Source organism: Anopheles darlingi, chromosome 2 (assembly GCF_943734745.1).
Source record: "Anopheles darlingi chromosome 2, idAnoDarlMG_H_01, whole genome shotgun sequence".
Classification (NCBI taxonomy): Eukaryota; Metazoa; Arthropoda; class Insecta; order Diptera; family Culicidae; genus Anopheles; species Anopheles darlingi.
Genome location: NC_064874.1, coordinates 83,176,153 through 83,192,985, shown reverse-complemented (window position 1 = coordinate 83,192,985; position 16,833 = coordinate 83,176,153). Strand labels below are relative to the sequence as shown.

Below are 16,833 nucleotides of genomic sequence, written 5' to 3'. Positions count from 1 at the left end.
TAAAACAAGTCTAGTAACCACCATGATTAGCCGATAATCTCCAGCCGAAAAAGGACCCATGCTGCTCGTGAACGTTTAATTCTGTCACAAACTTTCCTGGAAGCTTATCTAATCAAGCGCGTACGCACCTTTCATTTCCTAAGATCGGCGAACAGTGGACAGTTTTCTTAGTAATTGCCAATCTGACATCTTTAGAGCTTTGCTTGGCTTTGAACTACTAATCTAATCTTTCATCTTCCAGTGAACATGACCTGTTAGCAGAAACAGCTATATATCATCGCTTTCATTAAAACGCGTAGCGGATTCGAATAGTCGCTAGCTTTCCTAGAAGTGTATCTAATTGACGTCCGCACCTTCATTTCCGAAAATCGTCATACGTCGTACAGTGCTCTCACTTCACCGTACTGTAGGCGGTATTGGTCCTTTATGCAGAAAACATCAACTTGATCGACTATTCGTAGGATGGGCTTCTCCATCGTACCGTGGTGCAAACGTACCCGAACCGCTGTGCCTGCTGGTCAGATTGATGGTTAAAGGAGCTTTGCTACGGACTGGCTCTGTTCATCGGATTCCATTCTTTTGTAGATGATTTCTTAATCTTGACCTTTCCCTCGCTGGTGGCCATAACGGCTTACCAGCTGTTCTACCTCTACGTCGGCCAGCCAGCACACAGTACGTTCGCCATAGCATCGCAAGCGAGCGTTGTATTGCGAGATATCTTATACCCTGGGCTAAAAATATGGGATAAAAATACCCTGGGCACGGATGTTATCAGTACAAGTAGGGTACATGCTTGATCTGCGAATAGAACAGTTCGCAAACTATGAGTTTGAAACATATTCATCATTAGAGCACTTTTTTGAGCCCTTATGAAAAAACACAAAGAAAACTGATGCCAATGAATGGTAAAGATTTAAAAAAGAACATATAGAAATAGTTCGTTCTGGTATTCTGTCCGAAATGTGTTCAAAGACGCAAATCAACAACCTTATCGCATGCAAAGCAACCGAGCAAAGTGATACCGCATGGGCTCGTGTGTATCAAGAGTTATGTTGCGCCGATGCCAGCCGATGTTTTTGGAAAAAAAAAGAATTTGGCAGTGGACGAAGGGAGGTTCTTATCACCCAGGCAGGAGTACGGTCGAAACCTTCTCCAGCAAACCAGCAAGGCATGGGTTATCAAAAGGAAAGTATGCAAACGGCCAACGCGGAACTTTGATTGCGGTTTTAATTATGTGTGTTCTCGATCCGTATAATTAGTATAAAACGTCCTCCGAAAATCCCAGACGCATCATTCTGATAGAACCTCCAATTGAGTCGTTGCGTTTAAAAGTGCGTTCCAGAAATGAAGTTGCACGTTGGTTTAATCGTGTTTTATGCTATTCTCTATGTTGGTGCAAGTGATCCTGGCCCTAGTGAGGGCGAAGGAAAAGTCAATCCGTCGGTGAATGCGATGCTAGAGCTGCTCATGGGCAAGTTGGAAGCGATGGAATATAGACTACAGAAGATGGAGAGGCAGCTTCAAAGGGTGGAAGGTTCCTCGTGCAAAAATGTTTCATCAAAAGTGTCTGGAACATATCTGATCCGCGTGAAAAATGATAGTGAACCGTTTCAAGTGTATTGCGAACAGAAATCGTTCGGTGGTGGATGGATCGTAATGCAGTACCGTTACGACGGATCACTGGACTTTTACCGAGGCTGGAATGAGTTCCGCGACGGATTCGGTGATTTGAACAAAGAGTTTTGGTTGGGTCTGGAGAAGGTCCACCAGATAACAAGTGGCCGTAAGCACGAACTGATTGTTGAATTGAAAGATTTTAACGGAACATATAAGTATGCGCGGTTTAATGCATTCGAAATAGGTAATGAGAGTGACCAATACGACGTGAAGAATATAGGAAAGTATAGCGGTACTGCTGGTGATCGAATGTCCCATTATAAGGGTAGGAAGTTCTCAACCAAAGATCGGGATAATGATGAGAGTAGCAGACACTGCGCACAATACCTCGAAGCTGCATGGTGGCACTGGTTTTGTGCTGATTCGAGTTTGACTGCACGATACATGAATGCTGAAGATGAAAAATCAATGCATTGGTTTCATTTTCACCACAACTATCAAGGATTAAGTTACTCACGAATGATGATCCGGGAGCTGGAATAGCATTTGTAGTCCGGACAATGGTAAAGAGAGCTCAATGAACAATTAACAATGCCGAATCGAAACAACATAGAATAAAAATTTTCAAAAAGAACAATTCATAAAAATCATTTAACTTAAAAAAAAGCTAGGAATGTCTACAACCCAAATCACAATTCATCCGAAACACCATTCCAGATAAGACCACTGGAGAAAGAAACACGGAAAGAACTCAATGAATGACCGTTATTTGTAACCTGGCGAAAGAAAATGGAAGGAAAATGGTCTGCAAAGAACACCTCAATTCTTTGCGCTTTTGAACGTAGGGTTTCAATCGGTGCGTGTTGGGGGTGAAAAAATACCCAAAACTTTTGATAATCTTGAACTCCCTTTCTCATAGGCAGGGCATCTGTTTCTGTCTATTAGCGTTGTAACGAATCGATCAAACTTAATTTAAACTCGAACAGAATTTTCCAGGATGGGTTCTGATATTGCCGAGTTAAACCTAGTGCAAAGACCCATAGATAACTGATTTCAATAGCAGAGATGTATGATATAGATTAAAAAAATATATTCAGATAGTTCAATGAACGGTTTTGTTCGAAATGCGGTCAAAGACGCAAATCAACAACCTTATCAATAATCAAGATTCTTATCACATAAATAGAGCGCTCACCGAATGGCGGTTATCAAAAGAAAAGTACACAAGTACTATGATGTGCAAGGCTTGTTTGCTCTCGATTGCTCCGATCCTACGGGGACCAGAGAGGTGGTACAGAAATTGAATCAGTATAGAACGGTCCTTTCGAAGCGAACAGGTCGGAGGAATCATTCTAATTGATCCTCCAGTTTATTCGTATTTTACACTCTGCTTTGCAAAAATGAAACTCAGCTTCTGCTGGTTTGCAGTTTTCGCGATTTTAAATGTTGTGGCAAGTGTTCGAGAAGATAAGAACGATGTGCATCAATTAGTTCATGCCATGCCGGGATACGGACTAGAATTGCTCTTGAACAAGTTTGATTTTGTAATGAGCAAGCTGCAGAGAATGGAAAAAAAGTTGCAGAGTGTGGAAGATGTGTTACAGAAGACGGAAAGCAAGTTGCTGAAAATAGAGAACGAGTTCCAGGAATATCGCTCCAGCCAAGAACAGAGTCAAAAAGAAATGTTCGCTGTACTTCGTAAATTGGAAAATCAAGCCGCGCTTAATTTAAGCGAGCTTCATAATCGAAACCAGGAGAAGGTTCATACAGCATTGCATGAACTTGATCGTAACCTAAGACGTGTGCTACAAAATCAATACAATCAACCTTACGCTACCTCATGCAAGGATGTACCATCGCTCATCTCTGGAACATATCTGATCCGCGTGAAAAGTGCTAGCACACCTTTCACAGTGTACTGTGAGCAACAACAGTTTGGAGGTGGATGGATCGTGTTTCAGTACCGTTACGACGGATCACTGGACTTTTACCGAGGCTGGAACGAGTTCCGCGACGGATTCGGTGATTTGAATAAAGAGTTTTGGTTGGGTCTTGAGAAGGTCCATCAGTTAACAAGTGGCCGTAAGCACGAACTGATTGTGGAATTGAAAAACTTCAACGGAACCTACATATATGCGCGGTATGATGCATTCGAAATAGGTAATGAGAGTGACCAATACGACGTAAAGAATATCGGAAAGTATAGTGGAACTGCAGGTGATATTATGTCACATTATGAGGGTGTGAAGTTTTCAACTAAAGATCGGGATAACGATGCGTACAGCAACAACTATTGTCTTCCTCTCTTCGAAGGCGCATGGTGGCACAAGTATTGTACTTTGGCGAATTTGAACGGCCGGTACATGAATGATGACGATCGCAAATCAATGCATTGGGGAAATTACAAACAAAACCGACAAAAATTGAGCTTCTCACGAATGATGATCCGGGAGCTGAGATAGCAATTCTAGTATAGTCAATCTATCATTGCTGTATGCTGAATAAACAACCAACAATAGCAAATCGGAGCAAAAAAGAATAAAAATGCATTTTTGCGAATGAATTGTACAAAAAAGGAGTATAAAAGAAAACAATCTTTGCTTCTCAAAGCTCAATCTCAAAATTCATCCGAAGCACTATAAAAGTGGTTTAGAATGCAGAAAGAAACAACGAAAGAATTATAGGCTTCTATCGTTATATGTAGTCTGGTTTAAAAATGGAAAGAAAATAGAAAATATTAACTTTGAATGAAAAGTACTTCTTTGCTGTGGGCACTGAATCGATCATACTCAAAGCGAACTTAAATCAAACACTACCTGTCTCACATTTTCTAGGATTTAGTCTTTCCGTTGCAACAGCTGGCTTCTGAGCGATTCTTTTCGCCTTTGCTGCTTCGAACATTCTCGTCAGTGCCAAATCCGGAGCGGCGTATCCGCGCTAATTATGATCTGTTAGAAAATGCCAATCCAAAATATTTACGGACGATCAATCGAAAGATAAGGTCCAATCCGCCCTAAGAATTGATTCGTGTACCAGTGAAGATGACCTAAAACAGTTACGCTACATTACATTTATTATTACGCGTTACGAATAGAAATTGAGTTGCTATATCTATACCAATTATACAGCGGTAATTTCTCCAGCCGCATTCCCGTTAACAGTAGGCACACTTGATTCCTCTTCAGCACCACTGGGTTCCGGGCTGCGAGTGCCTACAGTTGCATGGTTCTCTCCACCATTACTAATGCCATTGTGTTGTGCTGGTGGTTCGGGAATTGACGGTGATATAGCTCGTACCACTCTAGCCTTTAATTCGGTACGTAAATTCCGGAAAGGAACTACAACCACTACATCTGCAATCCGACTTTCGATTCGTGGTTCCTTAGCAGGTGATTTCAATTTGGCTTCGGGTTGTCCATTTTCAGCTTGAACAACCACTTCATCGGAGGTGTCTTCAGAAAGTTTGCTAGCCTTGGCAGCAGCGGACAACTTGCGCTTCCGTACGCGCCTTCGCTTTGGTTTTGGGATATCCAGCAAGAAGATTTCGTTTGAACCATTGATCTGCTGGTCGCAGCTTTTGCGTTTCGGTGCGGTCACGATCTTAACGCTTTCCTCAGAGTCCGAATTGCTTGCCTTCTTTTGTGCCGTCACAAACCTTTTTAAAAAATATCACGTTGAGGAATTTGTCTAAGCGAATCAATTTTCTACAACGTTCTTACTTGAGTGTTACACTATCCGGCAGAATGTCGATGTGTTCCGTGTCGGGATAGTAGATACCGTGCTCGCAGCAGACAAACACCTCGGACGGAATGTGAAACAGATCGGCAACGGCTTGCTTCAATTGACCTACCGCAGTCCATTCTGGCCTACGTCCGATGCAAATCTTTCGGCGATGGTCAGAAAAGGTATAACTTAAATCTAACACGTACTTTTTCATTTTTGGGGGTTCAGCCTTAGTGGGGGAACGGAACAAACACGGACCGGCACGTTTTGGATACAACAATCGATGAAAAATTAAAATGAAACGTCACCGACGGTAAACAAAACGAAAATCGATTAAACTTTGGCGGGAAATCGACGGAGTTGGCTTAGAACTGTTATACGCTATTTAAACCATAACGGTTGAGAAAGATTTGGTAAAACTTAAAATACGCAACGAATTATTCTGTATTAAACTTTACTTTATATCTACGTAAGACGAAAAGAATAATTCAACAGCAAAACACGTGCGATACAAGGACACTTGTGACACAAAAGGTAACAGCCAAATCCGCTAATCCTCATCATCGCTGCTAACGACCATTCGTTTTCGAGATTTCTTGTTCGCATAAGTTGACGATTCCATCGAATCTGAAGAGTCCGATCGGTCACGTTTACCGGCAATGCTCGGACTGCGCTTTCTTTTACTGAACGAAGGCATCTCATCCTCATCGGAGCCCTCGGATGGCACAACACCGACCGACGGTTGGGTAGAGTTGCTTTGCAAAGCAACGTCTTCTTCCTCGATGCTCCGATCAGCTGCAGCAGGTGATGTCTCACGAGAGCTGCACAGTGTTTGCAGGAGCTCGATGCGCTGTTTCAAATCGGCCGCTTCAAATTCCTCCGGTATGCACCAAGACGCATTCTAGAGATCGAGATGTCATGAAAAATCAGATAAAGTAAAGGCAACGCATCGACCTCGCATTCGAATCAGTCACCTACCGTAGCCTCCATGCCAAGAGCGAGTAGAAACTGCCGAAATCTACCGTCCTTAAGGGCCAAAATTTGATGTTCTTCCTTCGGATAAATCGTCCTTCCTCCTCGGAGAAGGTCGCGGATTGCGCCGGAACTGCATACAAAGTCCATTGAACTGCTAACCCAGTCGATGCAAGGCTTCATGCTGTTGCCCATAAGTTTCATCATTTTCTCGGCAACCTTCTGATCAAGCACAACAGCGGGACCATCGTCGTTCCCATCATTATCATCCTCCCTCTCCTCACTATCGTAACTTTCCGAGGAGCTAGCGGTATCCCTTCTTTCCTTTCGTCGTCGGTTTGGTTTCGATGCCGCCGATCTGCGTACCTTTACTTCTGATTCATCCGCTATCAGACCCATGCGAACCATTTGCTTCACGATCGCTTGCCGGCTGAATGCTTGGCCAAATGCATCGCGTATCTTCTTAACGACATTTCGCTCAAATCGATGCTCTTCGTACAACTGCGTTAGCCTTTCGATCTGTTCTCCATTCCACGAATCCTTTTGATGTTGGTTGGCATTACTTCGCTTCGTTGGCGCTTTAAATATCAGACCCAGCTCCTTCAGCTTTTTAATAACGGCCCGACGCGTACGCGTACGATCGATCATGTTGTCCAGCAACCAATCGATAACATCTGCGGAAAACAAGAAACAAGCAAAGCGAAATGAAAAAATGAACACAACCTCAGGAGCTAAATTGAACGGTTTAATACCTTGATCGGTCTGTGGGTTCTCCTGGTTTTCCATAAACAGTCGGCGCAGTTCTTCCTCTTGCTCTTCCGACCAATTTTTTGCACTTGATCCGGCGCTAGGTAAACGAAAGTAAGAAATAGATATCGTGAGCATTCAATCCTATAAACCGCATATCGATCATAACTTACGCGCCAGCAGGACGATTGAAAACCTCATCATAACCCTCTTCCAATCCGTAGCATATTTTGGCCGATTTGTAGAACAGCAGTTCAGCGAATATCACCTCGTTATCGGGCGCCTTTTTCTGTAGCTGACGTATCACGTACAGCCCCAGCTGTTGCAAGGGGGCCGTATGCTCGGAAGGTTTTGCATGCAGCGCCCGTTGAAAGATGCGGAACAGCGATGCCTGCAGACAAGAGGGAACACTTATTAGTGGTACAGGGCTGGTGATACGCCAGTGTGCACTTTTTGCTAACTAACTTGAAACAACATGGCCGGAGTTTTATGCTGGACGGCGATACGATGTAGTATATGGATGGCAGCCTTCATAGTAGGCGTTTTGATGGTTTCCCAGTCAGACAGCACAATCACACAGTTTCGCACGACTTTTGGGTCAACCAGACTGTAAGGAGGTAAACCTTCATTATTTAACAATTTTCACAACGACTCTCATCAAAAACCTTACCGCTTTGAGAAGTCTTCGAATTTGAAATCCTTTTCGCCGTACTTTGTTCTGGCTAGAAAAAGAAAATGAGAAAAACATATGTGTTAGATTTCCAGCATAACAAGCTGAGCAAATGGTATCGTGATCACCTTCATATTCCTCCACTTCGTCTTCTTCGTCATCATCTTCTTCATCTTCGTCGCTGTGCTGAGTTTCATGGTCTGCAAAGAGATGAAAATTGATGTGAAAAATACTGCCCGGCTCAGGATTTGCTTTCTCCCCCTTTATACCTTCAGCAATGTTGGCCATAAAAATTTCCTTTAAACACATTAAATCTTCGTCCGCTGTTGCGTGCATTGAACCGAAGCAATCCTCATTTGTCCATACGGATCTGCAATGGGTTGATAGGAAAATAGATGCGCATTTGAGTTGTATGGAGTCGCAGAGTAGGTGAATTGATTTATGCTCCTACCGTGCTGCATACATGAGCTTCAAAGCATCTTCGTACTTTTCATCACGTAGCAGGCGATGAATCCGTATCATGCAATCACCCCTACAAATGGCCAAGAAAGAAGGTAAAGCGTTGGATTAGCATTCGGTTTAACGATCAAAGCCATCCGTTATTACTTTTGATCATCGATAGGTACCGAAGATGCCACATCGAAGGGAGTAGGTAGATTTTCCTCCGTGGCATGCACCTGTGGTAGAACGGCGGCTATCTTCGGTGCCATCGATAGCCAATCGAACTCGAGGCTTTCCGGTGTTATCGGTGGGCGATCCGATTTGCCAGCCTTGCGTCCTTTCTGATTTTTACGTTTTGATTTTACACGGGTCTGAACACGCACTGTTCCATCGCAGAATTTCTCCAGCAGAGAATAGAAACGATTCGCCACCTCTACCACCGATCGCAGGAAGTTTCTACAAATTTAAAGTAATTAAAATGTCAGAAAAAACTGTTTTGTAGGGTGTTATAAAAATCAGATGCTAAAGTATTACCTCGTTTGGTACGACTCGTTGTAGTTGGTCAGCAAATGTACGACCGTTTCGCGATACTCGACGGCGTAGAAAATGTTGTTTTGTAGCATTGAAAGCAGCTCTTTTGATTCGGGGTCCTCCTTGAGGCTTAAGGCTCGCAGATTGCACAGCATCTCATCGTATGTCTGCCATAAAGGATAGCATTTTTACCGAAACCATTTCATTTAATTACAGGCAACCCTTTTTACATGTATTTACCTGTACGGCATTATGAAGCCGCTTCGACCAAATGCTCTTGCGAGTTTTATCGCAGGTAATACTGCTGTTGTAACTTTCAATCCTGCTGATAATCCAGTGAAACGTATTCATACTCAATGCTTCGCTGGAGAGTGACAGTGAAAGAAAAAAAAAAAACGATCGTATTAAGACACTCTAGAAGATTTCTATACAGAAACTGGCCTTTGACACTTACCCTATTAGCTCTATGTTCATTCCATTCATTCGATTAAAGGCCATAAAAAAGCGGATCGCCCACAGCAGATACGTATCGTCGTGAAAGTCCGAAGACAACTGATCCGCTGACCCCAGGTACCGCTTGGCCTGTCGAACGATGTTGTTGAAAAGATTCAAAATTTCTACGCAGTACTGCCGCAGGCACATACGAACGGAGAGAATGCTCTTCCGCTCCACCTCGTCCACGGTGCGCGTCAAGCGGGCCGATTTCTTCGCCCGCTCCTTCTCGATGCCCAGGTCAGCGTGAATGATTTTCGACAGCGACTGGTGTGCGATGGCCGCATTGTCGGAGATTGACTTCACACTTCCCGACATGTACGTTCCCCGGAAACGAGAATGACGAGGCGGCAGCGGTAGCTTGGCCGTCTTGGGCTGCTGCAATGCTTCTAACAGCTTCACTTCGTCTTCTTGCTTTTCTGAAGCAATACGTTGCATCGTGGCGTTCACGAGGTTGGCCGGCTGCTGCTCCCGAAACACAAGATAAATAATCTCGAGGGCGTGCATAAAGTACTGTTGCTCCGATGAGGAACCAAGGATGTACGAGACGATGTTAATCGTGCACGTTTGATCCAGGGCCCACACCAATCGATCGTGCAGACTATCCTCGTTATCCAGCTGCTTTTCCTTTTCCACGTTCGCCGGCACTTGGAGGATGTTACGGGCAAGCATCAGTATCCGTTCCACCGTGATGGCTTGAGCTTCGCTTCGCTCCAGGGATTTCTGTGGACAAAGCAAAACGAGATAGTAAGCATGTCGCAGTTCTGTGTAATGAAGTTCGGTTTTGATACATACGATTCGCAGAATGCTTTGCATTTTTTCACCCAACACTGACCAAACGGCATTCACCGTAAACGCTTCCTTGTAGCCCTCGGCGATCTCCATGAGCTGCAGCATCTTTTTTCGGTCGGAGGCATTCTTGGGATGATTTTCCTTGTAGATCAGATCGGTGGGGAAGGTCAGGTTGACCAGCAACCGTAACACCACATCGGCAACGTCCGGTTCGTGGAAGCTATGCAACAGGAACGGCAGCAGATCCGTCTGCACCAAACGTTTCTCGCCAATGTAGCGCCGAAACTCGTGATCTGGACCGTCATTTCTTAGGATCCAAATCAGGTGCTTCAATCCGTCGATGGCCTGTGGATCGGGATAGTACTTTTCGATATCGCCATAGCCCAGCGAGGTGGAAATGGCATCAATCGTGTGCAAACCGATAACCATCTTTTCATTCACTCCGTATTCTTGGACCGATTAGCTGTAATTTGTTCGTTCCCTTCGGTAGCTAAAAAGGTTATCTGTAGGAGATCTTGCCGTGATGATGACTGGAAAGAGTATTCTATCGTCAATGCAACAGATCCTTGCAGAACCTTATTAAACTCACCTAGTCCTCGGCCGCAGTTTCTGTGCTCTCGAGGGTAATTAAGAGTAGGTTGATAGCTTCCTGCAGTAAAGGATAGTTTTTAAGTAAAGGAAAGGATAAGCTAGAATCCTTTTTCGTGTTTTGTAGTTCGCAGAAAAATGTTTTGTTCAAATCGCGCCCTTTTTAACGTCAACGAGAGGGATATTTCGAACTGTTATACTGTTGTGCTAAAATTTCCCAAAAATAGTTCGGGACTTTTTTGGTAAAATATTTAAATCGAACGTTAATCGTCAATTATTTGGCGGTTCTTTCTTTTAGAGAAAAAAAACAGTGGTTTGTTCATTTTTCGAAATATATTACCACTGCGGCGACGGCTAAACCACTCGTGTTCACTTACGTACACTTACAAGTTTTGATAATCTTTTGTTAGCTCTACGAGTCTCTAGGAAAGTTTAACATACGATCGCATTTTGAGCTGCGTTCAGAATTAAGGCAAAGTTTAAACATGCTCAGATGTTCTAGGGGAATCATCACAAAATCAATTGCTATGCATATACCGCGAAACCGAAAACCGTAGGGAGAATCTTTAGCTGGAGTGACCTTCGAAGAATAAGACCTTTAGCCTAAAGTCACATACACTGCTTGGGTGGTGGTCAGTGTAATTTGCGCGTTTCGTAGACAAAATGTGCGTTTGCAAAGGGTGTGCTTTAAGACGAAAATACAGGACCATCGCGCTTCCCTTTCCTTTGTGCGTCTCGCTAAAGGGGAATTGAATCGCTTTCATCACCAAAAACCCAATCAAAACCTACGACTAGATCGACACAGGTTTAATTGTGGAACTTGTTGTAGTAGTTCGATAAACAATCGTTGATGAATTTGCACACCGTGTAAATGTACTGCTGCGGGTGTCGTATGTAGTGCTTGACGTGTTCCGACCGGTCAAAGCATACCATACGCACGTCCACCCCACACCGGCTTCGATAATTGGCAAATTTTTCTATGTCCTGCAATGAAAAGACCGGTGCATGGAATGATTGTTCAAAGAGAGCCAAATTTCCTGTCTTTGCTACTTACGGTGTATGGTATTAACCGATCCTCTTTGGAGTAAAGAAATAGCTGGGGCCATGCGTTGCTTTCGTATTTGAGATTGTTTGAGGGATTAGTTTGTACTTCATAGCCGCGAGGCCTAACAAAATTCAAGACGTAGTTCAAGGCGTCCTGGAAAAGGATTAATCGTTATCGAAGAAAAACCTTCGATCCTTCAGACTCACTTCAAATGTCCATAGAATAATTGCAGCGATGGCCATCAGTGCCGATAAGAGTCGGTTGCAACGGCGCTCCTTGCCGTAGATAGCTGCTATCGCCCGATAGAGACCCACGATCCGCCGATCTCCCGGAGCGGAATCGAATATCATGCCGCAAATGTTGATCGGCGATTTGGAGCGCCTCAGTGCCACGGCAATATGCTGATACAGGAAAGCGCCACCATTGGAAAACACGTGGAATATCAGCGGATGGCTGTCGAAGTTCATGTCGTAAATCAGTTTCAATATTTTCTCCCCAATCTGGTGCATGGCGGCTCGTTTCCAGAACAAATTTTCCACCGGTGCCGTGTAGCGGATCGTAATAAGACTGAAACAATAATGTAAACATCACTTAATGCGCTGGTACTCCTCTTGAAACAAGAGGACGGCGCTTTCCGCTGCCCTCGTAACTTACCCACGATCTTCGTAGATCTTGGAGTACTTCATCAGGTACTTGTCCTGGCAGCCGGCCCAGCCAAGCAGCAGCACTATCGGCACGTTCGTCTCGTTGCACACGAACACGTAGTCACTTTCGGCTGTTTGTGTGTCGCTCCGGAAGTTGGGGGAAGGAAATTTGATAAAATATTCTAGTGTATCGTCGAGCGGATATTCCGATTCCATCCGTGTGCCGTAAGTTGCCGACATGGTAGTTGCCTGCTGCTGCTGCTGCTGCTGCTGTGCGTTATATGTGCGTAGGCGTAACTTGAAGGGGGCCCGGAAAAGCAAGCTGCTTGGAATCGCGACACAGTTTTCCCCCCTTTTTTAAACGCAAAGCAAGCACTCCAGCGGTTCAGTAATGGGCACTATGCACTCCCCTTCCCAACGGGCACCAGCGATGGGCAAGCTAGAAACACATTATTGCTTATTGCACGGCTTTTCGGCACCGCACGGGTCCTCCACGGTCCAGCTGACTTTTCCAGGGAAGCACAATATTCTGGAAAATTAATTTCACACGCACACGCGCACACACGTACACTAACGGCATCTTGACATGTGCTCAGGAGGGTGGTAGTGGGCCATGTTTCGGGTTTCCATGGCACGTACCTGGCGATGGTGGAGCATGCGCAGCAAACGTTCACTACCGGCATCGGCTGCTCTGTGCCGGGAGGTTAATAAAATCGTCGTCCCGGTGCGTATAATCATGTGTTGCTGAAGAAAGATTTAATGATGTTTGGTCCGGATCCTTTTAAATGCTTTCTTTCCTTTAGGGTTGTTCAAATACCGTCCACTGACCGACGGGATATTATATTTGATTTTTTTATTATCTTGGACAGAACAAAAAGAAAGAGCGAGGATTACAAAATTCGTTTTCCGGTAATCCATTTTTGAAAAACTGTTCGAAGCAACGGTCTCGTGTGTTATACTGTCACAATCTCGCGCCATTTTTGTGAACCGGCACCTGAAAAACACAGCCAGAAGCAAAAAAACTTTTTGGAACGCGATCTAGCACGCTGGGTTTTTCTGTTCACGCCCTTTTTCTCCGTAATTATTCGTGTGTTCGTTCTTGAAACCATTTGTCCCGTGGAAAGTGTTAAAGGATCGCTTTTGCTTTAGCAGGCAAACGACGTTCAAGAGTCGAGCTGCAGTTCTGCCGCTGCGCTTTAACGCTTTTCAGAGGAGTAGGAGTCACCGGCGTTCGTTTCCGTTCTTTCGAGCTTGACTCTGATCGGTGGACTGCCAGGGTTCCGTTTCGCCGTATCTACGCATATTGCCGGGTTCTGGTGGCTATGGAACAGCAACCGAAGAAGCGTGGACGACCAGCAAAAGCAAGCAAGGAAAACGACCCGTTGGCAACTATTGAACAGATCACCGCGAACATGGAGCCGCTCGTTGCCAAACCGAAGGGTAACACCGCACGCAAAAAGCCGGCCGACGCCGTGAAGCAAAGCCCTGAATCAATCAAAGACGCCGTCGCAGATGTTACAGAGTCGATTGTGGCGAACGGGGAGGAGAAACCAGCAGTGAAAGCTGGCGGTCGTGCCAAGAAGGAAAAAGTGACGAAGGCGGAGGTGGCCAAGGAACCAAAAGGAAAACGTGTGACGGAGAAAAAATCGAAAGGAAAGGGAAAGGCTGCGGCAGAAGAAACGCCGGAAGAGGTTGAGCAGGCTCCGGCCGTGTTGCAGGAGGTTCCGTTAGCAGAGGTCGAAAAGAAGGTTCTTGGGAAGGCTGCTAAAGCCGTTAAAGCTGCTGCTGAACCAAAGGAACCCACCGTCGCTAAAACTGGCCGTTCCAAAAATGAGAAAAACGCCAAGCCTGCTCCAGAGACGAAAAACGATTCACCAAAAAAAGCCGAAAAGAAACCTGCTGCAGCTAAGCGGGGAAAGAATGCAAAAGAGAAAACCGCCGAACCAGCAGCGTTGGCCACCGAAGAGAAGATCGCGGAGGACGCTAACATTCCCGACGTGACCACCAAGAAAGGTCGCGGAAAAGCTAAGGGTGAGTACCGCACTGTGAGTTTTGATTTTTGGCCAGTTTATTGATCGTAGAACAAATGCTCTTTGCACACAGCGATCCCTGAAGGTGAAGCAACCGATGAACTTGTAACGAAGCGCAAACCCAAGGGAAAAGATATATCTCCAGTGGAAACAGCAGAGCCAGTAGAACCGGTTGCTCCTACTAAAGCGGTAGCCAAACTCATCGGCCGTGGCAAGAAAAAGGCGGAACCGGAGGCAAATGACGATGGTATGCACACAATTCTCTAAAGGGGGATTCTCCCTGCCTTCAATTAGTAGTGGCTTTTTTTACTGCTTCTAAAAGTTAGTAGAAATCTTTTTAATTCTTATTTCTGTATCGACATTCCCCTCCACTGTCTTTACGATCAAGGACTTCGTACTTATCACTGAAGATGAAGAATTTACCGAAGCATGACGATAAGACGTGTTTATATTTTTCTTTTCGCCGTTTTTTTTCATTTCATCTCTATTCCTCCTGGCATCACTTCGCCAGCCCCGAGCGCGGCTAAATCACCAAGAGTGACGGGTAAAGGGAAGCGCGGTGCTGCCTCTAAGATGGTCGATGGTAATAATGCTTCAACAACTCTTTTGACCTGCTAAGCTCAACGCTGCTTACGCTGTACCCTGTCACTTAATAATCTCTACAATTGCAACTAGCAGACTTATTTTATAATCACTAGAACTGCTTGTTCTATTCGTTTCCTTATTTTCACCAATCTTAACATCTGACTAATACTTCTTTATGTACTTTAAAATAAACATTGTTCATTGGCTAGCTGTTTGTAGAATGAACGATGATTTCGTTTGAAATTAATTGAATTTACTGCATGCCTTATTACGCATCTCATGCTGGAAAACATTTTCACTGAGTTGCAAGCACATGCTTTCAGTCTCTGTGCAGTTCTGTACTAACGCATTTTGCATTAACTATAAGTTAAGCTACAATCGATATAAATCTGTTATGTTGTACGTGTACGCGTAGCTGTCCCCGTCGGCGAGGATCCAGCTGGAGCAGAGGTTGGTGCGGAGGAGAAGAAAGCCGAAACTAAAGAAAGCCCAACGGCGAGAGGTAAAGGAAACGTACTTTCAAACTTTATACGCAAAAGTACGTAAGCTCGCCTCAGTTTAGACCATTGGCAATCAACTGAATGTCGTTACCATCCTTCACAGTTACCCAACGAAAGCGGCGCAAGATAGAGTCCGAGGAGGAAGCGGAAGTGGAAGAACCAGCAGCAGCACCGAAGGCGACAGCAAAGAAAGGCAAGAAGGCAGCAACGGCGGCCCCAAAAATGAACAAATATGCCACGGACTATAGCGCGCTCAGCTTTACACCTGAGCGCCCGGAAGTGCTGTGGAACTACAAAATTTCCAGCTGGAATGTCGCTGGTTTGCGCAGCTGGGTTGGCAAAGGAGGGTTGGATTTCATTGAGCATGAGCAACCGGATATCCTGTGCCTGCAGGAGACGAAGTGTACTGAGGATCAGCTGCCGGATGAGGCACGTCATATCAAGGGCTACCATCCGTACTGGTTGTGCAAGCCCGGGGGCTATGCAGGCGTAGCAATTTACTCGCGCAAAATGCCGATCCACGTATCGTATGGGTTGGGTGACGAAGAACAGGATCAGGACGGTCGGTTGCTGACAGCGGAGTATGAAAAGTTCTACCTCGTGTGCGTGTACGTACCGAACGCTGGCAACAAGCTGGTCACTCTGCCAAAGCGGATGCGTTGGGATGAAAAGTTCCATCAGTATCTGCAGGAGCTTGATAGCAAAAAGCCAGTCATACTCTGCGGTGATATGAATGTGGCGCACGAGGAGATCGATTTGGCGAATCCAAAGACCAACAAGAAGAATGCCGGATTCACGCAGGAGGAACGGGACGGTTTGAGCAAATTGCTTTCGTTCGGCTTTGTCGACACATTCCGCCAGCTGTATCCGGATCGCAAAGCCGCCTACAGTTTCTGGACGTACATGGGTGGTGCTAGGGCTAAAAACGTTGGCTGGCGGCTGGACTATTTCATCGTTTCCCAGCGATTCGCGGACAAAGTGACCGACAACGTAATGCGATCGAAGGTTTATGGTAGCGATCACTGTCCAGTTACCCTGTTTTTAAACCTCTAAACACGTCGCTCGGGAGGGGATTCTGTGCTTTGTGTTATGAAAGTATTTTATGTTGTGTTTTTATTGTGCTAGACTACTGGCAGTTTATGGTACTCCCATACATTTATATATATACGATTTTTTGTTGCAAAAACTCAACCTTTTTTCTGCTACGTTTGAATTCGTTTGTAAATCTCCTCGGCGAGAGATAGATAAGTACTTTTGAGATGAGTCTCATAATAGCTTACTTGAAGGTGTTTAGCCGCTTCGCATAGTTTACTCAACTCTGACGAAATGATTAGTGCCCCCCAGCGGTGCGAGACTTGCATAATTATTTCTCATTCCGTTTTTTCTAGCTACTCTGGGTTTTTACGAAATAAAACTATATTTTAACCATACATGATCTTACACTTGCTTCAGATAT

At 44.9% G+C, this 16,833-nt stretch overlaps 6 protein-coding genes across 12 annotated transcripts; 3 read left to right on the top strand and 3 right to left on the bottom strand.

Moving 5' to 3' along the window:
- Positions 1-1,344: 1,344 nt before the first annotated feature.
- On the top strand, positions 1,345-2,472 carry LOC125959584 (fibrinogen C domain-containing protein 1-like). The gene has a single exon (XM_049692410.1). It carries the CDS (start codon positions 1,345-1,347, stop codon positions 2,158-2,160), a length of 816 nt encoding a protein of 271 aa, XP_049548367.1. The 3' UTR covers positions 2,161-2,472.
- Positions 2,473-3,182: 710 nt separating this feature from the next.
- On the top strand, positions 3,183-4,139 carry LOC125959583 (fibrinogen-like protein A). The gene has a single exon (XM_049692409.1). It carries the CDS (start codon positions 3,183-3,185, stop codon positions 4,077-4,079), a length of 897 nt encoding a protein of 298 aa, XP_049548366.1. The 3' UTR covers positions 4,080-4,139.
- Positions 4,140-4,365: 226 nt separating this feature from the next.
- On the bottom strand, positions 4,366-5,593 carry LOC125960215 (uncharacterized). Of its 3 annotated transcripts, none has more exons than XM_049693479.1 (3): positions 5,337-5,593; positions 4,735-5,272; positions 4,366-4,677 (listed from the first exon to the last, which is right to left on the bottom strand). In XM_049693479.1, the coding sequence occupies exons 1-2, from the start codon at positions 5,552-5,554 to the stop codon at positions 4,738-4,740; spliced, it is 753 nt and encodes a 250-aa protein (XP_049549436.1). In that variant the 5' UTR covers positions 5,555-5,593; the 3' UTR covers positions 4,366-4,677; positions 4,735-4,737. The 3 variants fall into 3 exon arrangements, with proteins under 3 accessions (XP_049549436.1, XP_049549435.1, XP_049549433.1); XM_049693478.1 differs by having other exon boundaries at positions 4,366-4,663; XM_049693476.1 differs by lacking the exon at positions 4,366-4,677 and having other exon boundaries at positions 4,684-5,272.
- A 255-nt stretch (positions 5,594-5,848) lies between these two features.
- LOC125960193 (protein timeless homolog) lies at positions 5,849-10,633 on the bottom strand. The gene is made up of 15 exons (XM_049693434.1): positions 10,575-10,633; positions 9,989-10,515; positions 9,156-9,916; positions 8,942-9,065; positions 8,705-8,868; positions 8,336-8,626; positions 8,181-8,261; positions 7,999-8,099; positions 7,858-7,929; positions 7,730-7,781; positions 7,525-7,666; positions 7,233-7,450; positions 7,065-7,159; positions 6,319-6,986; positions 5,849-6,241 (listed from the first exon to the last, which is right to left on the bottom strand). Exons 2-15 carry the CDS (start codon positions 10,412-10,414, stop codon positions 5,891-5,893), a joined length of 3,546 nt encoding a protein of 1,181 aa, XP_049549391.1. The 5' UTR covers positions 10,415-10,515; positions 10,575-10,633; the 3' UTR covers positions 5,849-5,890.
- Positions 10,634-10,924: 291 nt separating this feature from the next.
- Positions 10,925-12,779, bottom strand: LOC125960210 (transmembrane protein 53-B). The gene is made up of 4 exons (XM_049693463.1): positions 12,273-12,779; positions 11,825-12,185; positions 11,628-11,771; positions 10,925-11,557 (listed from the first exon to the last, which is right to left on the bottom strand). Exons 1-4 carry the CDS (start codon positions 12,500-12,502, stop codon positions 11,381-11,383), a joined length of 912 nt encoding a protein of 303 aa, XP_049549420.1. The 5' UTR covers positions 12,503-12,779; the 3' UTR covers positions 10,925-11,380.
- A 477-nt stretch (positions 12,780-13,256) lies between these two features.
- LOC125960198 (recombination repair protein 1) lies at positions 13,257-16,770 on the top strand. Of its 5 annotated transcripts, none has more exons than XM_049693444.1 (6): positions 13,257-13,349; positions 13,415-14,293; positions 14,366-14,539; positions 14,804-14,875; positions 15,293-15,415; positions 15,481-16,770. In XM_049693444.1, the coding sequence occupies exons 2-6, from the start codon at positions 13,585-13,587 to the stop codon at positions 16,428-16,430; spliced, it is 2,028 nt and encodes a 675-aa protein (XP_049549401.1). In that variant the 5' UTR covers positions 13,257-13,349; positions 13,415-13,584; the 3' UTR covers positions 16,431-16,770. The 5 variants fall into 5 exon arrangements, with proteins under 5 accessions (XP_049549401.1, XP_049549400.1, XP_049549402.1 ...); XM_049693443.1 differs by having other exon boundaries at positions 13,258-13,353; XM_049693445.1 differs by having other exon boundaries at positions 13,265-14,293; positions 15,293-15,379.
- Positions 16,771-16,833: the final 63 nt, after the last annotated feature.